Source organism: Pelobates fuscus, chromosome 3 (genome assembly GCF_036172605.1).
Source record: "Pelobates fuscus isolate aPelFus1 chromosome 3, aPelFus1.pri, whole genome shotgun sequence".
Lineage (NCBI taxonomy): Eukaryota > Metazoa > Chordata > Amphibia > Anura > Pelobatidae > Pelobates > Pelobates fuscus.
The window spans coordinates 425,826,044-425,852,742 of NC_086319.1; the positions used below are offsets into that span (position 1 = coordinate 425,826,044).

At 47.6% G+C, this 26,699-nt stretch overlaps 1 protein-coding gene across 1 annotated transcript in view; it reads right to left on the reverse strand.

Moving 5' to 3' along the window:
- Positions 1-26,699, reverse strand: part of DVL2 (dishevelled segment polarity protein 2) — an 81,182-nt gene that overhangs the window by 21,744 nt on the left and 32,739 nt on the right. Inside the window, exons 2-11 of the mRNA XM_063449841.1 lie at positions 25,596-25,665; positions 23,233-23,378; positions 23,045-23,151; positions 20,699-20,825; positions 20,231-20,321; positions 18,301-18,370; positions 17,577-17,716; positions 14,409-14,485; positions 14,259-14,326; positions 14,047-14,181 (exon numbers count right to left, since the gene is read on the reverse strand). Coding sequence (XP_063305911.1) covers positions 14,047-14,181; positions 14,259-14,326; positions 14,409-14,485; positions 17,577-17,716; positions 18,301-18,370; positions 20,231-20,321; positions 20,699-20,825; positions 23,045-23,151; positions 23,233-23,378; positions 25,596-25,665 — 1,031 coding nt within the window. The remainder of the gene's footprint in view (positions 1-14,046; positions 14,182-14,258; positions 14,327-14,408; positions 14,486-17,576; positions 17,717-18,300; positions 18,371-20,230; positions 20,322-20,698; positions 20,826-23,044; positions 23,152-23,232; positions 23,379-25,595; positions 25,666-26,699) is intronic.

Below are 26,699 nucleotides of genomic sequence, written 5' to 3' on the forward strand. Positions count from 1 at the left end.
TGCCTTGTTTTCTAGAATCAAATTAAAAACTTCCCTGAGAGATGGCACATCTTGGGACTTCCAATGTCTAGGTAAACAGGATGTAGCAGCGATCAAAATGTGACCTATGATTATTTTGTCTGATCTATTAATGGACTCCGGGAGTTTTTTTAAATAAGGCTAGTTCCGAGGTTAAAATGCTAATGGTTCTGTCCACTTTAATAATTAGGTCGTGAATCATTTTCCAATATTTAGTTAATTTAGGACAGAACCACCAAATATGGGCCATATTGCCCACACCCCCACAATCTCTCCAACACCGGTCAGAATACATATTATTCATGTTGTGCAATCTAGACGGGGCCAGGTACCAACGATATAAAATGTTATAATGATTTTCAAAGTGGTCGGTGCAATACGAAATACCTTTTAAAGCTTTAAAAAAAAAAAACGAACCATTCTTCTAGATCGTACTGGGCACCCAACTCCGTCTCCCATGACAACATGTGTTTTAATTTAACTAGGGGCTTGGCATTATAAAACGAGTAGCATAAAGATATCATGCCTTTACTAGTGGGGCTGCATAAAAAAGCTTTCTCTAATGGAGACATCTCAAGCGTTTTATAGTTTTTATCCAATTCAGGTACCTTATATAGTTCTTTCAAATTTGTCAATGATTACCTTACAATCCAACTCACATACATTCGTTAATCCATACTTAAGTTTCAATTTTTCCAAAGAAAGAATAGCATTGCCGTGAAAAAAATTGTCAAGATTAGTTATAGAGCATTCCTTCAACAGTTCTATTTTTAAGGATGGAATATAATCTTTCAATAACTCAATAGGCATTGCTCTATATAGGCTGGGAGAGTGATCATTTTTAAAAACAATATCCCAGGCCTTAAGTGTAGTCTTGGTAGATAAAAATAACTTTGTAATTCCAGGTCTTTTCTTAGAATTTAACCAGGGTAATTCCGACAATCTAACCGGTAAAATTTTTGATTCTTCTATTTCCATCCATCTGGGTTTATCAACCTGATTGTTAAAGCTCACAGCCACTGCAGCGTTAGTGGCGAAATAATATTTGCGGAAATCGGGAACACCGATACCGCCATTCGATTTGTGTTGCTACAAGGAAGTGAGCCTTACTCGAGCAGGCTTATTCCCCCAGATGAACTTCATCATTGTCGAATGAACTTTATTAAAAAATGATAATGGGATGGACAAAGGGATGGTCCTAAAAATAATACAGAATTTTTGGTAGTATCGTCATTTTAACAGATGCGACCCTCCCCAGCCATGAAAGTTCCATTCCGCCCCATCTCTCCATCTCCTTTTGTAGGTCCGACCATGCTTTCCTCAAGTTGTGATTATGCATATTTACCAAATTTTTGCATAAATGAATGCCAAGATACTCCATGTAGTCAGCTCTCCAATCAAATAAATATAATTTCTTAAGGGCAATGGTTTCCGAATTTTTTAAATGAAATGGGAGGGCCTGAGACTTAGGCTCGTTTAATTTGTAGTACGATATCTCGCCAAATTTAGTTAAAATGTCTTTGAGGTGGCTCAAAGATTCTTTGGGGTTTTTGACAGCTAGAATTATATCGTCTGCAAACAGGCCAATTTTGTGAGCGGATTCTTTAACAACAATTCCTGCAATTTGTGGGGTTGTTCTAATTAGTTCAGCCAGGGGTTCTATTGCTAAAACAAATAGAATTGGAGATTGTGGCGAAACCGACCTCGCCACGTGTCCTTGGAGGTGGCTGATTGCCCGCCTCTTGCCTTTGGACTATATACCAGACTTTATGGGAATGTGATACCCCAGATAGCCATACCATGGAGCCTATTCATATAATGAAAGACTATGGGAAAGACTTTAGCTCCATGGCAATTGTACTGTGTGAGTAGGATCTGCGCGCTATTCGGTAGTTTTATGCGTGCAGATCTCAGCTATCTGGGGATAGGTGAAATGTCTGTGTGTTATGTGTAAATGTGACTTTATGTATTTTAAAGTGTTTATGTCGTTTTGCAACCATGTGGTTAATGGAGTCTGCCTTTAGTCCTGGGTAATTGGATTACTTCTCCAATTAACTCCAGGGCAGAAGGGAGGAAACCAGGGTGCATTGTGGGGATGTTTTTCTGCCAGCCAGAAAGGAACAAAAGATACTTTTAGTAACTTTTGAACCCCTGGTCGGATTCATGCCATTTTTTAATATGTTGTTCCCCTGAATGGATTGATTGTGGATATGTATTTTTATGTGAATGTGATGTATGGTTTTAAAGTTATGAAAGTTGTGTAAAAGTATATTTTACACTGTATGCATAATGGGATTATGTGTCACACTAAGGGGAGGGGATGTGTGGGAGGTAACATCTATGTCATTGGTTCTTTTATGCCTCCCCCTGGGTGTGGCCTGTATGTGTGAGTTGGAAATAAAAGCCAGGCTGGATGAGCCAGTCCTCAGTTCCTGTTTTACCCTCAAAATGAAGTGTCGTCTCGTTCTTGGGGGGAATTGGATTGTAAGCTGACTGCCAAGAGTGTAAGCGGATTGTATGCTTTTCTTGTTCAGCTGTTCCAGTTCGGAGTGTTATTTCGTATCCAGATCGGGAGTTTGGTGTTCTGCAGTAGCTGTGCCTGTCTCTAGAAAAGGGGATTATCGCCTAAACTGGGTTTTATCCTCTTGTAAGTGAAACGGTCCGTTACAATTGGTGGCAAGCGGCGGGATCGTTCCTACAAACAGAGGGACAGCTACAGACAACACCATTCCGGGATTACAAATTGAGGGCAACGCTAGTACCCGTACAGCGACCCTATCTACAAAGGAACTCAGAAAATGGAGGAGTTTCAAGTTAGATTGAACTTTTACGTCCCGGAGTCTGGAGAAGTCTCAGAGGAGAACATGTTGATGTACAGAGAGGTGGTCAGAGCCGGGTTGTGGAACGAAGCCCTAGAGGAAGTTCAGTATTCGCGAGGGGGTCAGCGCCGCAGCAGAAGGCAGCGAATCTTGGCTCGAATGGCAGAACGGAGGCCCCTCCTGAGAACACAGGCCGAGGAAAAGTGGGTGACTAGACTCGAGATTCTAGTATATGCAGAACGGGCGCTAGACGACGCATACCAGGCGATACAATGGTACGCAGCTCAGTGTGTCCCCGAGATGGCGGAGTATGAGTTCCCAGAAGGCGGAGAGTACACTGGCTGTGGCCGATTTTGGGATAATAATGACGATGAGGACTTTGGGAAAATGACCGACTCAAGTTTTTGGGACCTGTACTACGACCGAGCGGACATGCTGGGTCTCCCTAGCGCTATTGACCTCGAGGCAGACCTACAGTATTTGGTTGCCAAGGAATGGAACCTGGAGGGGGATTACCTGCGACTCATCATTGAAGCCTGGGAAGAGACAACCGGTCCTCCTTCACAACAGCAACCAGCAGTACCCCAGGGAGCTGATGGTGTCGTCCATCCTCCCCAGCGGCAGTGTGTGTCCCAGGGAGCAGAAGGTGCCGTCCTTCCTCCCCAGCGGCAGTGTGTACCCCAGGGAGCTGATGGTGTCGTCCATCCTCCCCAGCGGCAGTGTGTGTCTCAGGGAGCCGAAGGTGTCGTCCTTCCTCCCCAGCGGCAGTGTGTACCCCAGGGAGCGGATGGTGTCGTCCTCCCCCCCCAGCGGCAGGCTGAGTTACAGGGGGCAGAGGTTGTTGTTCCTGCCCCCCAGCAGCAAAGTGATATGCCAAGAAGGCAGTGTGAAGTGAAGGGAGAGGAGAGCAGCGTCCTCCCTCCCCAGCGGCAGTGTGTACCCCAGGGAGCTGATGGTGTCGTCCATCCTCCCCAGCGGCAGGCTGAGTTACAGGGGGCAGAGGTAGTTGTTCCTGCCCCCCAGCAGCAAAGTGATATGCCAAGAAGGCAGTGTGAAGTGAAGGGAGAGGAGAGCAGCGTCCTCCCTCCCCAGCGGCAGTGTGTACCCCAGGGAGCTGATGGTGTCGTCCATCCTCCCCAGCGGCCGTGTGTGTCCCAGGGAGCCGAAGGTGCAGTCCTTCCTCCCCAGCGGCAGGCTGAGTTACAGGGGGCAGAGGTAGTTGTTCCTGCCCCCAGCAGCAAAGTGATATGCCAAGCAGGCAGTGTGAAGTGAAGGGAGAGGAGAGCAGCGTCCTCCCTCCCCAGCGGCAGTGTGTACCCCAGGGAGCTGATGGTGTCGTACATCCTCCCCAGCGGCAGTGTGTCCTGCAGGGAGCAGAGACAGTCAGTCTCGCACCCCAGCAGCCGGACAAGAGAATGAAAGGGGAGACAGCTGGTTCCCCTTTCCACCAGCAGAGAGAGTGCCAGGGAGAGGAGCCTGCTAACCCCTCTCCCCAGCGGCAGTTTACCATCCAGAGAGAGGAGCTTGTTACACCCTCTCTCCAGCGGCAGCCTAACCCACCAAGGGGAGATGTTAAGCCCCACAGCTGTGCAGATGGGACCGTAGTCTCTGCACTTACAGCACCAGGGGTAGGGACGGTCGGTCCTGTTCCCCAGCCACAGAGCGATATATCCAAAGGGGAGACAGTCGGTCTCCAGCAACCAGGCTCCAACCAGACTACTCCCGTGGTAGTGCTGGCAACAGGACAGAGTACCGCTGGTCTCTGCCCCCTCAGCAACCTACCAAGGCAGCCTACCAGTCCCCCACACAGCCGTGGTGAGGCACCTGAGCCTGGACAAGATTCTCCCTCACCCAGGTGTAGTAACTGTTTATTGTGGGTGGGCTGCTCTGCTGTTTCTGTCTTGTGGGTGGGCTGCTGGACTAACAAGGGCACTGACCGGCAGGAGGTCAAGTACCCTGTTAGTCTGGGGGGTAAAGGGGAGAAGTGTGGCGAAACTGACCTCGCCACGTGTCCTTGGAGGGGGCTGATTGCCCGCCTCTTGCCTTTGGACTATGGACCAGACTTTATGGGAATGTGATACCCCAGATAGCCATACCATGGAGCCTATTCATATAATGAAAGACTATGGGAAAGACTTTAGCTCCATGGCAATTGTACTGTGTGAGTAGGATCTGCGCGCTATTCGGTAGTTTTGTGCGTGCAGATCTCAGCTATCTGGGGATAGGTGAAATGTCTGTGTGTTATGTGTAAATGTGACTTTATGTATTTTAAAGTGTTTTATGTTGTTTTGCAACCATGTGGTTAATGGAGTCTGCCTTTAGTCCTGGGTAATTGGATTACTTCTCCAATTAACTCCAGGGCAGAAGGGAGGAAACCAGGGTGCATTGTGGGGATGTTTTTCTGCCAGCCAGAAAGGAACAAAAGATACTTTTAGTAACTTTTGAACCCCTGGTCGGATTCATGCCATTTTTTAATATGTTGTTCCCCTGAATGGATTGATTGTGGATATGTATTTTTATGTGAATGTGATGTATGGTTTTAAAGTTATGAAAGTTGTGTAAAAGTATATTTTACACTGTATGCATAATGGGATTATGTGTCACACTAAGGGGAGGGGGATGTGTGGGAGGTAACATCTATGTCATTGGTTCTTTTATGCCTCCCCCTGGGTGTGGCCTGTATGTGTGAGTTGGAAATAAAAGCCAGGCTGGATGAGCCAGTCCTCAGTTCCTGTTTTACCCTCAAAATGAAGTGTCGTCTCGTTCTTGGGGGGAATTGGATTGTAAGCTGACTGCCAAGAGTGTAAGCGGATTGTATGCTTTTCTTGTTCAGCTGTTCCAGTTCGGAGTGTTATTTCGTATCCAGATCGGGAGTTTGGTGTTCTGCAGTAGCTGTGCCTGTCTCTAGAAAAGGGGATTATCGCCTAAACTGGGTTTTATCCTCTTGTAAGTGAAACGGTCCGTTACAGAGATAAAGGGCACCCCTGTCTCGTCCCATTGGTTAGAGAAAACGTTTTGGATGTGAAACCGGAAGCTGAGACATGGGCGGAAGGTGCACAATATAGCGCCTTAATTGCTGTGATAAAGGATGATGGTATGTTGAATCTTTCTAACATTCTCCATAAATATCCCCAATGTATCCTGTCAAATGCCTTCTCTGCGTCTAGAGATAGAAGCAATGAAGGCGTTTTGGTCATATTGATGTGCTGAATCAAGTTTATGAATCTTCTAGTCCCATCGGGCGCCTGTCTATCCTTTACAAAACCCACTTGATCCTTATTTATTAGCAATGGGATTAATTTGGTTAATCTATTTGCGAGAACTTTAGAATAAATCTTTGAGTCATTATTGATTAGAGAAATGGGTCTAAAATTGTGGCATCTATCGGGAGTTTTTCCCGGTTTTGGCAAGGTGACTATTCGTGCGCACAAGGACTCCTCTGGCATCGTTCCCCCGGACTTATAGGAGTTGAATAATTTGGTCATGTGGGGAATTAAAATTTCTTGAAAAGTTTTATAATATAAAATAGTGAATCCATCGGGACCAGGGGCTTTTCCGGATGGCATAAGTTTGATCGCCTCAGCTATCTCTTTTGCTGATATTTCACATCCTAAGCTTTCTAAGTGTCCTGGAGACAGCCGAGGCAATGTCACTCTGTCTAAGAATTTATCAATGGTTGTTGCAGAAGGCTGGGTAAGGTTCAAATCACATTCTAAATTATAAAGTTTACTATAATACTCTGCAAACATGTCACTGATTTTAGTAGGATGAAACACTTTTCGCCCCTGATCATCAAGTAAATACGCTATTTTTGATTGTGCATTTACATGCCGGAGTTTAGATGCCAAAAGAGTAGAGGCCCTGTTGCCTTTTAAGTAAAATGTTTTCCTGAGACGTCTCACCATAAGAGATGTACGATCTAAATTAATTTTGTTAATTTTAGCCTTCATTTCTCCTATCATTGCTGATAGTGAAGACGAGGGACCAAATTTATTAGCCTGGTTCAAATTGTACAGTTCTTTTTCCAATGTTCTTAAATTATTGCTATTAAGTTTCTTCAGGTGAGACGCTCTAGAAATAAAATGACCTCTTAACACAGCCTTATGGGCATTCCAAGACACCTCACCAGGAACCTCGGGTGAGGCATTTTCCAAAAAATAATCGCTCAAGGCTTTCTCCGTCAAGGATCTATTCACAACATCGTTTAATAAATAATCGCCTAATTTCCAGGATCTATTCGGGGCTGAAGAAACAATTTCGTCAATATGCATTATGATTGGAGCATGGTCAGACCAGTTAATGTCTAAGATATCAAATTTCAAGATGTGCGGGATTAAAGCGCTCTGGACCATAAACCTGTCCAGCCTGGAATACATATTTTTAGATACAGAATAATACGTAAAATCTCTTTCATGCTCATGCATCAGTCTCCAGGAATCATATAAACCACATTCAATCATGTATCTGGAACATTTGTTTGCTAATCTGTCGCTGTCCCCTCTATGTTGTTGATCATTGTCTTCCCTAGCATTATCCAATTCACCGTCCATAACAAAATTCGCATCGCCACACATTACCAAGCTGCCTCTCACATTCTCATTCACTAAGTCCATCAATTTCCTAAAGAACTGCAACTGACCGGTGTTGGGAAAATACACGTTCACTATGGTATATTCAATAGTGTTAAGTGAACCTATCCATATTAAATACCTCCCGTCATCATCCGTCATTACTTTGTTCGTCGAACATGCTACATTCCTGTGGAAGAAAATCGATGTACCTCTAGACTTGGATTTATAAGTGCTATGATATTGGACTGGGAAAAGCTTTGACATAATCTTATGTTTTTTATCAGCTTTAAAATGCGTTTCCTGTACACAGATGACATCTGATTTGTTGGCTTTCGCTTCTTTGAATAGTAATCGTCTTTTGTGGGCGGAGTTCAGGCCTCTCACATTAAATGACATATATTTTAAAACCATAATTTATGGAACAGCAATGCTTGATAAAGAGTAAAGGAATATTCAACTTTGTGAGAGTCCGAACAGCCGCCTTCCAATAAAGAAACATCCAACAATACTGTCACAACAAACTCAAGATGTGTACATGTGTGTACGGGAATAAATAAACAAATTTGTGCAAGTCGCTGATGCCACATAATATGCATTTTTGTATGAGGCATTTCTGTGATTTGTGGTCTGGAAACATTTCTACCAAATTTTAAAGGATGGATGGTCAAAGAAAATAGAAAAATAAAAATATCAACGGGGTACAAAAAACTTGGGTATATACCCCTATCAGGGGAAATAAACAAACATTGAAAAAGGGCCATGAGGGAGAGCAAGAAAAGTTTCTCCATCTCAGGGTATTAGGCCCAGGTTGGGGGGAGAGAAGGCTGCTGGATACAAGGGGAGCAATATAAGTAAACAAAAAAAAAAAAATGAAAAAAGAAAAAACAAAGAGGCAGCTGTAAAATATGACATTTGAAAGGACAAAAATCACAGAACAATAAAAAAATAATAAAATTAAATATGAAATATATAAAAAAAACAAGGGACCATAAAATAATATTGATTGTAAACATTTGGAAAGATTTAAGTGGTCAAATCGGTTAACCGGGAATCCCCATCTATATCTTATCCCTCTTCGTCTTAGATCCGCAGTAAAAAGTTGAAATTCTCTGCGTCGCCTCATTGTTTGGGCAGAGAAGTCTTGGAAGACCTTCATACCGCTGTAGTCCCCCGTGAGACCTGACGTGCATACTGCACCCAGAAATTCCTCTTTAATGTGGTAATAGTGAAATCTCACCATCACATCTTTGGGTGCAGCCGCAGGCGCATTACCGGGTTTAGGCAATCTATGGATGCGGTCCAGTAGCAGATCCGTATTTTTAGCAGTTGGTAGAGCTGACTTCACCATTGCCTGGAAATAACTTTGTAATTCCAGAGAGTCTATATTTTCAGGGATCCCCCTGATCCTTAGGTTATTACGCCTACTTCTATCCTCGGCGTCCGCTAACTTTTCCGCTTGTTGGTGTACTTGCTTCTGAAGCTCTTTTACAGTTTCAACCAAATCCAGGTGAGATTGCTCGAGAGTGCAATCTATTCTCTATTATTTCCGTCCGCTGATTAATGCCCTCCATGGCTCCATATAAAGTATCAAAGTCTTTCTTAAAGTCGTTTTTCAGATCGACTCTCAAATCTTTAATGAGTTGTATTATCATGCCAGCTGATGGTGGCAGATCATCTGCCAATTCAGGTGGCATATTAGGATTGTAAGTCGCTGCTATAAATGTGGTGGTAGCCATATTGGAGGTGGCAGTGGCCATCTTGGGAGTGGAATACACAATGTCTGGTCTGGCAGCCATCTTTGTTGTGGCATCATGACCTTTTCTCTGTGGTAGTGCAGAGAAAGTACTTGTTTGGAGCATTTCAGCTCCTAGTTCCATGTTTTGGACCTCTGGGCTTTCCATAGCCCTTACTGTGCCTTTAAGAGTTTTGGGTCGGATAGCAGAGCCCCCCCCCCACCGGGACCGACAACCTGGAGGCCGAGGATCCCGATGGGGAGTGTGACCTCACACTACCCTCCCCTTTACTTGCAGCTTTACTTGCTGCTCTATGCTGAGACCGCGAGCGGCTTGCTGGGTGGTCCTTGCCGCTCACGGGAGACACAGCTTTGTGCTCCGAGCATGCCGAGTGCTCGGAGCACTCTGAGCCGCACACAGAGGTGTCGGCTAGTGCGGCCGCAGTCCCGCCGCTCTCTGAATGCTGCGAGCGGGTCGCGACCGCACAGGCATAAGTCTTAGCATGGGAGACCGGGAAGGATTTCCCCGGCGCCACCAACGAAATTTTAAGCGGCGAAACCAGCCGCGAGCCAGGCTTGGAAGCAGGGGAGTGAGCCTGGGCAACCTTACTCACCCCAGCAGCTCCTGCTCCCGATTTCTTCGTTACAGGTACAGATTTTTCAGCTTTCTTCATTTTCTCCATGTTAGGAATTGTATTAACTATTATTATTTAAAGGTAGAATTTCTCTATTTCAATTAAATTTTCACTTTATGAACGAAATTGCCCCCCTTGTCCAGGAGCCTCTCTAAAACGCGGCCATCTAAGATGGTGGCCAAGACACGCCCCCCGATCCTGTGTATTAAAACTGCAGCTATAAGGTTATGGTGTAAGGAGGTCCCCTGTCTCCCCGTACACAGTGTATTATAACTGCAGCTATAAGGTTATGGTGTAAGGAGGTCCCCTGTCTCCCCGCACACAGTGTATTATAACTGTAGCTATAAGGTTATGGTGTAAGGAGGTCCCCTGTCTCCCCGCACACAGTGTATTATAACTGCAGCTATAAGGTTATGGTGTAAGGAGGCCCCCTGTCTCCCAGCACACAGTGTATTATAACTGCAGCTATAAGGTTATGGTGTAAGGAGGTCCCGTGTCTCCCCGCACACAGTGTATTATAACTGCAGCTATAAGGTTATGGTGTAAGGAGGTCCCGTGTCTCCCCGCACACAGTGTATTATAACTGCAGCTATAAGGTTATGGTGTAAGGAGGTCCCCTGTCTCCACGCACACAGTGTATTATAACTGCAGCTATAAGGTTATGGTGTGAGGAGGTCACCTGTCTCCCCGCACACAGTGTATTATAACTGCAGCTATAAGGTTATGGTGTGAGGAGGTCACCTGTCTCCCCGCACACAGTGTATTATAACTGCAGCTATAAGGTTATGGTGTGAGGAGGTCACCTGTCTCCCCGCACACAGTGTATTATAACTGCAGCTATAAGGTTATAGTGTAAGACTGAGTGCTCCCTGCAGTCTATGTAGAGACCTAGCCATTGTAGCGCTTTTATACAAAATGCTTAGATCTCCCATGAGCTTACACTGTAAAGGACTATCTGTACATAGATAAAATGGCATGGTTCCATTGGGTTGCCGTGGCAATGGCTAAACGCAACAGCGTTTATTACCTTTGTATTCAATTTTTATTTTGTCGTTATAGGATCCAGACAGCCATATTTTTGGTTGCAAATACAGCGGATTTATCTCCCTTAATTAGGTATTTATAGGAGGAGCTACAGTTGTAATCAAATCAGGTTTATGATCAAAATTATGGACTTTCAGCTGTTTGCCATGAACAAATCAGACAAAGCAGATTATACATTTCAAGTGGTTTCCCCAAATTCAACAGCAAATGCAACTAATAATGACTTCTCCAGTTTTAAAAGGATTTATCCCTATCTATAGAATCCCTCACAATAGCACAAATATGAAAAACAAGTGTCTCAAGCACACATGGTGCAACTAGTCAACGGCATCATTAGTTGTACCAGGTGTGCTTGAACTGGAAGACTTGAAATACCTGAACTGGCTAGGGGTTTGTTGAGTGACATGTTTGACTGCATGTTAAAATATGGCAAAAGAATGGTTCACTAAGGTAAGAGAAAAGATCGTCCTTCACAAACAAGGAACAGAATGTGGCAGAAAAAGGAAGCTATCAATGGCTGCAACCACATTTCTGAGAAGGCAGGTTGTGAAAAACTCTGGAGTGACTGCAAAAGACCTGCAGCAAAACTTGGAGAAAACCGGCACCAAGGTCTCAGTGAGCACAATATGGCAAAACTGACACAAATAGACAATCATACAAAAAGCCAGAGAAGTTTTAGTATTCTGTTCTGTGTGTGATTAAACAAAACTGGAACTTTTTGGCCCAATGGATCAGTGCTATGTCTATAAGAAGAATGAAGAACACTGCCTACAGTTAACCGTGGTGGTGGCTCGGTGATGCTCTGGGGCTGATTTGCATCTTCTGGCACTGGAAACCTGCGGCATGTGCAAGGCAATATCGATTCATTGAAGTATCAGGAAATCCTAGGAGAAAACATCATGCCGTCTGTAAGGAAGCTGAAGCTTGGGCGTCACTGGACCTTTCAAGACAATGATCACAAACATACCCTAAATTCCACCAAGAAAAAGTTCTCAAAAACTCTTCAGTGGCCATCACAGTTACCGGACTTGAATCCCATAGAAAATCCCAGGTGGGATTTGAAGGCGGCAGTTGAATGCAGACCCAAGAATATTACTGGACTGGAGGCCATTGCTCAGATACGCTGCCAGAAGCTTGTGTCTTGCTATGTGTATCGGAGAGCTGATATTCCACAGGTTATCTCCACTCAAGATCCCAGTGAGGCTCAGGAACAAGTATTAAAAATCCATTAGGCAATAATTTCAGCAAGCAAGACAATCCAATAATATCACAACATCAATCCCAATGACTGGACGACACACAGCATCAGGAACAGAACCGAACTTTTAATCACACAACCTTCTTTTAAATAATTCTCCCATGCAAGGGAGGGATTTACAGTAATTACACAATACTCCAATCACATACGAGTTGCCACCCACACATCCCATCCCCTTAGTATGACACATAATCCCATTATGCAGGACACCGTTCCCCTTGTTTTCTGGATGTACCCCTAAACCTGAGAGTAGCCATGATCTGGGTGAGACACATATCCAAAAATCACCCAGATCGGACCAGGGGTTCGGGAAATTCCTGGAAGTACTAAAAAGACCGACCGCGCTAGGGTTAACAGCCGAAAAGGGTTCCATACATTTTGGCCCTGCGGTCATTCACAGAAAAGGGAATGAAACACTCGAATCGCAAGGGTTATGAGAGCTGGGGAGGATTCGGGTAAATCCCCTTGTTCGTGGGGTTCTTTCTACCGAACGGGGAGTCGTTCGGTAGTTTTTACACAAATTGGCGACAGTGTGGAGGTCTCAGCAGCGTTTGCCTAACCGAGTGTCCTATTTGGGTTCCAGACACTCGACAGCATAACACCGCTGTTCGGGAGTTTAAGATGGCGGCCGCCGCCGCCGCCATGTGTTAGTCTCCTGAATGGCGGCCACCCAGAGGACAAAGTACATACCGCATGAATTGCCAATTACCCGTTAACATTGTTGCGAACAGTAATTGGAAGCACACTTACTCCTGGGGTGGTCTGATTGTTCGGTAGTTTCACTCACATAATAACTGGAGTGATTTTACCGAACAATCTGACGAATGCTGCATACACAGGGCACAATTAAACCGAAAACATGCGAATATACATAATTCTGAAGACAGCCCAATGCCATCCGCTACACTATGCATCTCGTTTATAGCAGGCCTGACTGCTAAAGGGTGCTCTACTAAGTACTAGAGATGCTTGCCATAAAAGGGTTGAATAATTTTGAGACCTGAAATCATTACATTGCAAGTTGCATTTCTTTGGATTTGGGGAAACCAAATGAAGCATTTCTTGTGTTGAGCCATTTCAATTGCTTTTATTTGATCACTGAAATCAGGTGAAAGTCTGTAAATGTTGACAATAAACCTAATGTGTAATAGGAGTTGAATCATTTTGATTATAACTGTATTTAAAGATGTGGAGTAGAAGATGGGAACAAGCATCTCTCCCTGAGGAAGCCCGTTTTAGACAAGAGAGTTTCAGTCTACTGTTGTACACTATGCATTCTGTATACTCGTGAATGCACTTTGCACTGCAAGGTGGTTAGAAGAAGGTGCCTTAAGCCTGACGCGGAGAACTGTTTTAACGGGTCGTGTTATTCTGCTATATGTACTACACTACGGGCAACAACTGCCATTATCACCCCAGGTCGTGTTATTCTGCTATATGTACTACACTACGTGCACCAACTGCCATATCACCCCAGGCCATGTTATTCTCTATATGTACTACACTACGTGCACCAACTGCCATCATCAGCCCGGGCTGTGTTATTCTGCTATATGTACTAAACTACGTGCACTAACTGCCATATCGCCCCAGGCTGTGTCATTCTGCTATATGTACTACACTACGTGCACCAACTGCCATTATCACCCCAGGCCATGTTATTCTCTATATGTACTACACTACGTGCACTAACTGCCATTATCGCCCCAGGCCATGTTATTCTCCATATGTACTACACTACGTGCACAGGCCGTGTTATTCTGCTATATGTACTACACTACGTGCACCAACTGCCATCACCACCCCAGGCCGTGTTATTCTGCTATATGTACTACACTACGTGATTTAATTGTCGCCACCTTTTGTACAGTACAACAACAGGTTAAAAGTTTGAGGATAATGCAGTAATAAATAAGCAGAGAGGGGGGCAGATAGCAAGATTAGTGCAGCTTGCTCAGTGCTCACTCACGCTCAGTTTCAGTCACAGACGTGCTGGATGTCATGCTGCTCATGGAGGCACTGCCAGGATACACGGGGAACGATCCGCTCAGGGCTGCAGAATGGGACACCCAGGCTGCAGGATCAATCGGCTGAATTGGCTCATCTAGGTAGAGAAAGCAGAGCATGAGAAGAGAGCCGAGATGGAGGGGTAGGGCAGAGATAGGAGCCATAATCACTTACTGCGAGGGAGAGTAAAGTAGCCCTGAGGGGAGGGATCCCAGCACTTGGCCACAGTCAGGATGATGGGGCTGAAAGAGAAAACAAGGGCAAGTAATGACAGATTCCGAGCCAAGCACAAACACCGCACTCCCAGTCTATTCTGCCACTCACCCTGGTTTATGTACGATATCTCTCAAGACCCGCACTGCATCATCGTTACTCATATTCTCAAAATTGATGTCATTCACCTGCAAAAAGAAACAAATTGGGGGAAACAGTGTTATGTGGGGCAAGGCACCGAGACCGGGGGCATCAGGCAGAATACACACAGAGAGGGAGGGCAAGGCACCGAGACCGGGGGCATCAGGCAGAATGCACACAGAGAGGGAGGGCAAGGCACCGAGACCGGGGGCATCAGGCAGAATACACACAGAGAGGGAGGGCAAGGCACCGAGACCGGGGGCATCAGGCAGAATACACACAGAGAGGGAGGGCAAGGCACAGAGACCGGGGGCATTAGGCAGAATACACACAGAGAGGGAGGGCAAGGCACCGAGACCGGGGGCATCAGGCAGAATACACACAGAGAGGGAGGGCAAGGCACCGAGACCGGGGGCATCAGGCAGAATGCACACAGAGAGGGAGGGCAAGGAACCGAGACCGGGGGCATCAGGCAGAATACACACAGAGAGGGAGGGCAAGGCACCGAGACCGGGGGCATCAGGCAGAATACACACAGAGAGGGAGGGCAAGGCACCGAGACCGGGGGCATCAGGCAGAATGCACACAGAGAGGGAGGGCAAGGCACCGAGACCGGGGGCATCAGGCAGAATACACACAGAGAGGGAGGGCAAGGCACCGAGACCGGGGGCATTAGGCAGAATACACACAGAGAGGGAGGGCAAGGCACCGAGACCGGGGGCATTAGGCAGAATACACAAAGAGAGGGAGGGCAAGGCACCGAGACCGGGGGCATTAGGCAGAATGCACACATAGAGGGAGGGCAAGGCACCGAGACCAGGGGCATCAGGCAGAATACACACAGAGAGGGAGGGCAAGGCACCGAGACCGGGGGCATCAGGCAGAATACACACAGAGAGGTGCCTATGGTCTCGTCTGAGATCTAAAAAGACAAAAGGGAATTGGGGGCACACCCAGAACATGCATTCTGCAGGAATGGTGCTGCCTAAAATGTATACATAATACAGATTAAGAAAAAGCGCACACAAATACATTATAACATTGTATAGGGCTACTTAAAATCACCTATGTCAGCAAACAAATATGGAGATTCAGTTCCACCATATGTCCATCCCTACGTCATAGATCCCCAAGGCACCAAGACCGGGGTCAGCAAACAAATATGGAGATTCAGTTCCACCATATGTCCATCCCTACGTCATAGATCCCCAAGGCACCAAGACCGGGGGCATCAGGCAGAATACACACAGAGAGGGAGGGCAAGGCACCAAGACCGGGGGCATCAGGCAGAATACACACAGAGAGGGAGGGCAAGGCATCAAGACCGGGGGCATCAGGCAGAATACACACAGAGAGGGAGGGCAAGGCACCAAGACCGGGGGCATCAGGCAGAATGCACACAGAGAGGGAGGGCAAGGCACCAAGACCGGGGGCATCAGGCAGAATGCACACAGAGATGGAGGGCAAGGCACCGAGACGGGGCGTCAGGCAGAATGCACACAGAGTGGGAGGGCAAGGCACCGAGACCATCAGGCAGAATACACACAGAGAGGGAGGGCAAGGCACCGAGACCGGGGGCATCAGGCAGAATGCACACAGAGATGGAGGGCAAGGCACAGAGACAGGGGGCGTCAGGCAGAATTCACACAGAGAGGGAGGGCAAGGCACCGAGACCGGGGGCATCACGCAGAATGCACACAGAGAGGGAGGGCAAGGCACCGAGACCGGGGGCATCAGGCAGAATACACACAGAGAGGGAGGGCAAGGCACCGAGACCGGGGGCATCAGGCAGAATACACACAGAGAGGGAGGGCAAGGCACCGAGACCGGGGGCATCAGGCAGAATACACACAGAGAGTGAGGGCAAGGCACCGAGACAGGAGGCATCAGGCAGAATGCACACAGAGATTGAGGGCAAGGCACCGAGACAGGGGGCGTCAGGCAGAATGCACACAGAGTGAGGGCAAGGCACCGAGACAGGGAGCGTCAGGCAGAATGCACACAGAGTGAGGGCAAGGCACCGAGACAGGGGGCTTCAGGCAGAATGCACACAGAGAGGGAGGGCAAGGCACCGAGACCGGGGGCATCAGAAAGAATACACACAGAGAGGGAGGGCAAGGCACCAAGATCGGGGGCATCAGGCAGAAAGCACACAGAGAGGGAGGGCAAGGCACCGAGACCGGGGGCATCAGGCAGAAAGCACACAGAGAGGGAGGGCAAGGCACCGAGACCGGGGGCGTCAGGCAGAATGCACACAGAGAGGGAGGGCAAGGGGGCATCAGGCAGAATGCACACAGAGGGAGGGCAAGGCACCGAAACAGGGGGCGTCAGGTAGAACGCACACAGAGAGGGAGGGCAAGGCACCGAAACAGGGGGCGTCAGGTAGAACGCACACAGAGAGGGAGGGCAAGGCACCGAGACAGGGGGCATCAGGCAGAATACACACAGAGAGGGAGGGCAAGGCACCAAGACCGGGGGCATCAGGCAGAATACACACAGAGAGGGAGGGCAAGGCATCAAGACCGGGGGCATCAGGCAGAATGCACACAGAGAGGGAGGGCAAGGCACTGAGACAGGGGGCGTCAGGTAGAACGCACACAGAGAGGGAGGGCAAGGCACCGAGACAGGGGGCGTCAGGTAGAACGCACACAGAGAGGGAGGGCAAGGCACCGGCAGGGAGACAAGGGGCGTCAGGCAGAATGCACATGGAAAAGGAGGGCAAGGAGACCGGGGGTGTCAGGATTTACACACACACAGAGGCGCGGTCAATGTCGTTCTTCCCTGATCAAGCCATCAGACTTCTCTATTCAGTTCCACATACATTTTCCAAAAGACAATTATCCAGCCCTTTTTTTTTTTTTTTTTTTATATTTACCTAGACTACATCATATTCACAATAGGATTTATTCACTAACACAAAATGATAGAGACTGAAAACCAAACTGAAAAGTTTATAAGCGGAGTTTTAGAAATATTCCAAACCGCAATTTATAGATTCACCTTTCAGTTCAGTATTTATTGATCTGAAGCAGTGTTATAGCAAGAATTTTTAGACCATGGATTAAACCATCCTCGGGCCGAGTGTTGGCCTGGTTAGTATGCTCAAATAAAATATCAATCCAATCAGCGCCAGCTCACCTGTAGCAGCATGTCCCCAGGTTCAATCCTTCCATCAGCAGCAACGGCCCCACCCTTCATTATGGACCCAATATAAATGCCACCATCGCCGCGCTCGTTACTCTGACCCACGATGGAAATGCCCAGGAAATTATACTTTTCTAGAAAGGAAGAGAGAGTTAATCCTCAGATTGCGTTGCCAATACTAAATAAAGGAAGATCATTATATCGATTGGGTTACAACTCCTATATAATAGAAATGCAAATAATACATTTGTGCAATATTATTTCATTGGAGGACCAGAGACGAGCATTATATTATACACGAAGAAAGGAGCAACACAGTGGCTTTAATCTCCATTCACTGAACTACAGCAAAATCCAGGCTAAATTAGCCAATCTGGAAACGTTCACCAACTCTGCTGTACCATTCGCCGCAGTGAATGAAGCCAGGTATGTTTCAATAAAGTCAGGCGGTTTCTTTCTGCAGCCCAGGGCTCAATGAAGACAAAATAGCTGAGCGGCTCAGACTACTAGGACCAGAAATCTAGCACTGAATGCCAAACTACAGGTTGTAATAGGAAAATAGAAACACCACTAGCACTGGGGAGTGATTATATACAGTGAGCTATTAAAATGATTCTGCAACATGAAGCTGCTCCCAAATGTGAAACTCTGGGGTCTAGAGCGTGAACGAGATACGGAGACAGTCGGTCAGGGATTCCTGCTGGATTAACACACATACCCATATTGAGCGTCACTGTGATAATATTCAACGACATGGTAGAATCTGTAACACTGCTGAATGAGGTTGCCTGGAAAGAGAACAACAAAAACAGATCCAAGTCACTCCACAGGGAGATGGACAGAATCACCCTGCACCCACACTGCCCTGCCGCCCTCAACGCACCCACACTGCCCCCCTCAACGCACCCACACTGCCCCCCTCAACGCACCCACACTGCCCCCCTCAACGCACCCACACTGCCCCCCTCAACGCACCCACACTGCCCCCCTCAACGCACCCACACTGCCCCCCTCAACGCACCCACACTGCCCCCCTCAACGCACCCACACTGCCCCCCTCAACGCACCCACACTGCCCCCCTCAACGCACCCACACTGCCCCCCCTCAACGCACCCACACTGCCCCCCTCAACGCACCCACACTGCCCCCCTCAACGCACCCACACTGCCCCCCTCAACGCACCCACACTGCCCCCCTCAACGCACCCACACTGCCCCCCTCAACGCACCCACACTGCCCCCCTCAACGCACCCACACTGCCCCCCTCAACGCACCCACACTGCCCCCCTCAACGCACCCACACTGCCCCCCTCAACGCACCCACACTGCCCCCCTCAACGCACCCACACTGCCCCCCTCAACGCACCCACACTGCCCCCCTCAACGCACCCACACTGCCCCCCTCAACGCACCCACACTGCCCCCCTCAACGCACCCACACTGCCCCCCTCAACGCACCCACACTGCCCCCCTCAACGCACCCACACTGCCCCCCTCAACGCACCCACACTGCCCCTCTCAATGCACCCACACTGCCCCTCTCAATGCACCCACACTGCCCCTCTCAATGCACCCACACTGCCCTGCCCCTCTCAATGCTCCTTCCAGATGTTCTGATCACATTTCCTCAAAGCTCTGTCCCTCTCCCCATCTGTTTTCTCTGCATACCGCTGCTCAAACTTAGTCCCTTGAATTCCAGCAACAGCAAAATGTTAATGACACCCAGACATACCTCTCTGCTTCCAATCTCTCTCCCACTCATCAACAATGTGTCACTTACTGCCTCGCTTCCTCGTCAACTGGGCATCTTCTTGGTCCCTAAAATGTACCTTCCCTCCAAATAAAACTAACCCTCCATGGTCCTTCTCCCTGCATATTCAACGTCACCAAATCCAGTCATTTCCACTTTGTAAAAGCTGCAGATCTTACTTGCAGCCCTTGCAGGCCCTCCCCTTCTAACCCCGCCCAGACTTTCTGTGGCTGTCCAATCAGACTTCCCAATGCAGCTCAAGTCCTCTGAGCTAAACAACCAGGACGTAACAGGACCAGTTGGTTGTCTGACAGCCAGATGGGGGTGTAACAAGGTTAATTTAGAAAAAGTGACAATTTATACTGAAACCTGCAATCCCCTCTCCCATTTTACAAAGAAAGGATGCACTCATCATGCATAAAGCATTTCAGCAAGATAAACTGCTTTAGGGATCTGGAGTGTTAAAACCCACCTCCCATCAGAATAGCCTATGGTCTCGTCTGAGATCTAAAAAGACAAAAGGGAATTGGGGGCACACCCAGAACATGCATTCTGCAGGAATGGTGCTGCCTAAAATGTATACATAATACAGATTAAGAAAAAGCGCACACAAATACATTATAACATTGTATAGGGCTACTTAAAATCACCTATGTCAGCAAACAAATATGGAGATTCAGTTCCACCATATGTCCATCCCTACGTCATAGATCCCCAATATCGGTGGGTACTACACTAAAATGGGCCAATTCCTGAGATCTGTCTCAAAGATAATTTAGTAGCAATTTAATTTAAATCAGAAATAAAAGATTTGAAAATAGTTTGAACTTGTGTTCCAGTTATGACTTTGGCCATTGTGGAAGCTGGGCTGGTTGCCAGTAGTGGGGTTCTACTCACCCTCTCTAGTCGGGGAGGCCGTTGTTTACGTCTACGGCGGTGTCGTTTAAGAAGTCGTGACGCACTGCTTTGTTCAGTAGAACTGCTGAACCTAGGAGTCAAAAATAATATTTATAATAAACAATAACAGAATCCTCTGAGTGTGCCTGTACCTGGGAGGAGGCCAGCAGAAATTCTGGAAAAGTATGGGGGTCAGAAAAGGTTGCGCTCAGGATTTTGCATTAGGAAAAGGTTTCAGAATAAGAAGTATTGATGGCCTGAGACAATAGTAATGTATGCATCTGGTACTCCCTCAGACACTGAAACACCACTAAAAGGGTTTACTGCCAAATATCAGCAGACGGCAGATTTGGAACAAACAAACAGTTTTACACCTACTCCATTGGGACTAGTACTAGACTCAATTTAGTTCCAATTAGAATTCTCTAATGTTGCAGAATTGTGGACTGGTTACTGCCGCCCCTCTACCTGCTCATAGTATCGTCCTCCTCTGAGTCACAGATGCTGGTCTCGATCTCACTGGTTAGGAGAGTTGATGAAGATTCGTAACCAGCCAAATGTCGTTCAGTTCGGCCATTAACGCCTCGAGCAAGTCCTGCGCAACGAGAAAGATGAAGATAGGATTAGTTAATCCATCCCCAGGCTGCCATTAGACAAGTGATGCACCCCCAACAAAGCCCTGCGCAGTTGTCTCCTATCCTCTGCATCACATGCTCTACGACCAGCCATAGCTGCTCCGGGGTACCTTGTTAAAGGATTTCCATTTTATAGTATTCATCGAGTTGATAAAATAAACGGTCACCCAGACTGGCGCCTTGCGAGCTAGCAGCTACATTTCACACAGAAAATCCACTTCATCACATTTAAGCATCGTAGCCATCTAACAGCATGTGTTGGCTTTAACACCTTCATTCCCAAACCTATATAAAAAGCCTTTACTCTGATCAGTTCAGGAGAATTACTGGAGTTTATTTAAAATGCGGCAAAATGTATTTTCAGAACGAGGAGTCCAAATGACGCCACTTTCTAACCAGTAACAGATTATCAGGTATATTCACTAATGGGAAAAGGCAGGAACTGAAACGGTTTCCAATTGCAAGCCCAAAAAACAGCCAAACTGAAGTCAGACTTGCCAATTCCCGACTGAGTGAATGAGTCATAAAATGCCAGCTCTACAGAACACAGATTAAGCAACTAAACCTGTTAGAACAGGGACCTCATTAACCTTACCCAATGGCTTACAGTATGGAAATAGAACCTCCAATAAGATACCGCGCTGCAGACTATGCTGGAGCGATATGAATGTTAACTGATGGACACCTCCACTACGCTCTTCATTTACCCACTGCCGTCTTGCGCTGTGAGCTCCTACATGGAGTAAACCTGCGTGCTTTATACTGGATGCATGGCTGCCATTTCCCAATCACGCTAGCCAGGGCTCTACATCTACCCCCACCACGCAGCGGTCACGCTAGCCAGGGCTCTACATCTACAGCCCCCCACCTAGCAGTCACGCTAGCCAGGGCTCTACATCTACAGCCCCCCATCTAGCAGTCACGCTAGCCAGGGCTCTACATCTACAGCCCCCCATCTAGCAGTCACGCTAGCCAGGGCTCTACATCTACAGCCCCCCATCTAGCAGTCACGCTAGCCAGGGCTCTACATCTACAGCCCCCCATCTAGCAGTCACGCTAGCCAGGGCTCTACATCTACAGCCCCCCACCTAGCAGTCACGCTAGCCAGGGCTCTACATCTACAGCCCCCCACCTAGCAGTCACGCTAGCCAGGGCTCTACATCTACAGCCCCCCACCTAGCAGTCACGCTAGCCAGGGCTCTACATCTACAGCCCCCCACCTAGCAGTCACGCTAGCCAGGGCTCTACATCTACAGCCCCCCACCTAGCAGTCACGCTAGCCAGGGCTCTACATCTACAGCCCCCCACCTAGCAGTAACGCTAGCCAGGGCTCTACATCTACCCCCCTCCAGCAGTCACACTAGCCAGGGCTCTACATCTACCCCCCTCCAGCAGTCACACTAGCCAGGGCTCTACATCTACCCCCACCACTCAGTAGTCACGCTAGCCAGGACTCTACATCTACCCCAATCCAGCAGTCACTCTAGCATCTCTACATCTAACCCCTCCCTTCCCCCCTCCCCCTCCTCCCCCCCCCACAACACGCTAGCCAGGGCTCTACATCTACCCCCCTCCAGCAGTCACACTAGCCAGGGCTCTACATCTACCCCCATCACACAGCAGTCCCACTAGCCAGGGCTCTAGATCTACCCCCACCATGCAGCAGTCACGCTAGCCAGGGCTCTACAACTAAACCCCCCCCCCCCTTCCCCCAGCAGTCACACTAGCCAGGGCTCTACATCTAACCCCCACCCCCCCCAGCAGTCACGCTAGCCAGGGCTCTACATCTAACCCCCACCCCCCCAGCAGTCACGCTAGCCAGGGCTCTACATCTACCCCCAACACGCACCGGTAATGCTAGCCAGGGCTCTACATCAACAGCCCCCCACCTAGTAGTCACGCTAGCCAGGGCTCTACATCAACAGCCCCCCACCTAGTAGTCACGCTAGCCAGGGCTCTACATCTACCCCCACCACGCAGCGGTCACGCTAGTCAGGGCTCTACATCTACCCCCCCTCCAGCTGTCACGCTAGCCAGGGCTCTACATCTACCCCCCCTCCAGCAGTCACGCTAGCCAGGGCTCTACATCTAATCCCCACCTCCTACCTAACAGTCACGCTAGCCATGGCTCTACATCTACCCCCGTCCGCAGCTCTAGCTGTGACATTCACTCACATACCCTGCCCGTCACTCTCTTTCCTCCGTGGACGGTCTCTTCTCACAGAGATCACAGACTCTGTCTCTGTTTCCTGATCAAGGTTCTCGGTGCTGCCAGAAGCATTCGGACTGTGAATAGGAGAAAATGTCACGTCAGACAATCCAAGCTGCAACACATTCTGGGCTAAAAGTAGAACATGACACACTCACTGAAATGATGGAGGACGCGAATCCCCAATGCCACTAGTTCTCTCCACCGGAGGCGGAGGCAGAGGAGGAGGAACCGGGGACTGCTCAGGCCTGGGATCTGTGACAGGAGGCGGAGGCTCAGGTGGAGTGTTTTCCGCAGACACCAACTATAAGAAAAATAATGTATTGATCAGGTTATACAGAGGGGTTTGTTAAGAGGTTACGCCAACACAGCCTGCTGTAGTGGTTATGTCAGGAAAGCCCTGGCACTGCTTCCAAGTAAGGGAGCAAACATTTTTAGCAGAACAGAAAGCAGGAGTTGAAACATTGAATGTGACGGCAGATAAGAACCATTCGGTCCATCTAGTCTTTTTTTTTTTTTTTTTTTTAAATACTTTCATTAGTCCCTGGCCTTATCTTATAGCTGGGATATAAAGGATATATAGTTAGAGAGATCTCACAGTCATGCTGCAATCACACACTAGATGGCTTATGGGTGCATTTAAAGAGAAACCCTTAATGAACCTGCCATGATAGACAAAGATTACGGTTTTCTAAACATCTGGTTTGACTCATGGTATACACGTTCTTCCCTTAATACTATTAAAGGTTCATATTTCATATTTTAAACTATTTCCTTTACCCAGTCTCCTGCTGAGACCAGTAGTCAGGTTTAATGCATATATCTTATGTTGGCTTTGTATAAATATAGGTCATCTGTCCAAACCTGCTGCAATAAGTTATTCTGGCTCTTCCTCTCCATGCTGCTACTGCTGCTCTCACACAATGCCTGCCCCTCCTTCCTGTTTCCCCTTCCAGGTATTGCATTTCTTTAAGCTGTAGACAAGCGAGAGAGATGCCCGGGGAGGGTTTACCAGACATACAGGGCACAGCCTACCTTTCTCTAACAATTGGCCCAAGGTCAGCACACAGGCTAAATGGGGAAAGGGCAATCTTTAAACCTCTGATTTTAACAGTTTTGCTAGCTAAGGGTTGAGCTAAAATTTGATTCTCTATCCATTAAGTTGTATTTGTTATGTAGGCACCCGTTAAATTACAGTGAAACACTCCGCTCCAATTCTAGGTTTTATTTTGGTTGAGAAGTTGGACAATTGACTCCATTTATGCATAAATATTATCGCCTTGTATTAGTCCATACACTAAACCTGTAGCCATTGTCTGGTGTATACGGGGAGCTAGAATTAAGTTAAAGGAATACTACAGGGTCCGTAACACAAATGTTAACTCTATAGTAAAAACATAACTCTAAAACACCTTATTTCCAGCACCATGCGTGTCTGCCTCTGACCCACCCTCTTGACTGACATCCGAATTTACGAGGTCAGCCAATCACAACGCTTTGCTTTCTCATAGAAAAGCATTGGATTGGCTGAGATAGTCAATTCTAATTATCTAAACCAAGGAGTCAGGAGCCGAACACAGCCCTGGTCATTCAGCATCTCCTCAGAGATACACCGAATCAATGTATCTCTGAGGAAAGTTCAGTGTCTGCATGCAGAGGGTGGAGATCCTGAATGTCACACTGTGCAGCACTGCCTCAGGAAGCACCTCTAGCAACCATCTGAGGAGTGTCCAGTGGAATTATCCCTAGGGGGCAATGTAAACACTGTCTAAACAGCAAAAAGTCTGCAGAGATAGGATATAGACATCAGAACTAAATTAGAGAACTGGTCTGCTGCTGATCCGCCTCCTTGGCTGAGATCACCAGAATTGGCCATTCTAGCCAATCAAATGCTTTGCCATAGTAAATGCGCACATGTTGCAAAATACAGCTCTTCGCATTTCCTCATAGAAAAGCACTGGCAGAGTTCAGAGAGAGCAGAGACGGTGAATTTCAGTGCTGCACATCCAGGAAGCCCCTCCAGTGGCCGTCTGAGCGACTATCACTAGAGGTGTTAATAGCCAGCAATGTAAATAGCTGCATGACCTGACTATACACACACCAGAACAACTACATTAACATGTATAACGGACATTATGCAGGTGACTATAGTGTCCCTTTAACAAGCTTAGGCAGGCAAAGTATGTAAATTAACGCCTGCAGTGCTGTACGAACGGTGGCCGCACAACGGGTTTCTCAATATCTCTCCGCCATGTTATTCCTCCCCAGTAAATTATATCATCGTGTTCAATGGGGAGAAATAATGAGGAAACGTCCCTCTATTACTCCGGATAGCAGTAACAGCAAAGTCATATTGCTGATCCCTAGAGATGCCAGTTGGCAGTAGGAGAAGGGTACACTGAACAGGGGGACAGGTGTGGAAACTAAACGCTAAATAGAGTCACAAGCTAAGACGGTCAGAGAAAAACGGGGACAAGGACAAATGATCACAATATCACAGAGATGAATTCCAAGCTCTTACCCAAGAAACCACACGGCCATTAAAACATGGCAGTTTGGCATTGTCGTCCGAAATCTCCTCCTTTACCACCCTACAAGAGAAGAAAACACAATAACTCCAGATACCCACCAAGTGCCCCAAAGATTAGCAACAGCAGAGAACAGATTTAACATTCACACCGTCCTCCAAACCTTGGCTAAATCTGCTCTCTGTCTAGGAGACAGACACACACACCTTGTACATTTCAATATATGATAAACTGAGAGGAAACTACTGGTGAGTTCTTTCCCCTATAAAAAAAGATCAGTCTGTCTACGAGGCCTGGTTGTTGATGGACATTAAACTGAACAGCTTTCCCTCTCCGTACCCAGATTCCTCTCCTGAAACGGTCTTCAAAACAAAACACTAAGCCTTCAATGAACACTATCCTAGCAACCTACTTTTCTACCCTTACCTTTTGTGTCACTATATCCCACTCCCTCTAGCATGTAAGCTCACTGAGCAGGCCCTCAATCCCTCTGCTACTGTGTCACTATACCCCACTCCCTCTAACATGTAAGCTCACTGAGCAGGGCCCTCAATCCCTCTGTTACTGTGTCACTATACCCCACTCCCTCTAACATGTAAGCTCACTGAGCAGGGCCTCAATCCCTCTGTTACTGTGTCACTATACCCCACACCCTCTAACATGTAAACTCACTGAGCAGGGCCCTCAATCCCTCTGTTACTGTCACTATACCCCACTCCCTCTAACATGTAAGCTCACTGAGCAGGGCCCTCAATCCCTCTGTTACTGTGTCACTATACCCCACTCCCTCTAACATGTAAACTCACTGAGCAGGGCCCTCAACCCCTCTGTTACTGTGTCACTATACCCCACTCCCTCTAACATGTAAGCTCACTGAGCAGGGCCCTCAATCCCTCTGTTACTGTGTCACTATACCCCACTCCCTCTAACATGTAAACTCACTGAGCAGGCCCTCAATCCCTCTGTTACTGTGTCACTATACCCCACTCCCTGTAGCATGTACACTCACTGTGCAGGCCCTCAATCCCTCTGTTACTGTGTCACTATACCCCACTCCCTCTAACATGTAAGCTCACTGAGCAGGGCCTCAATCCCTC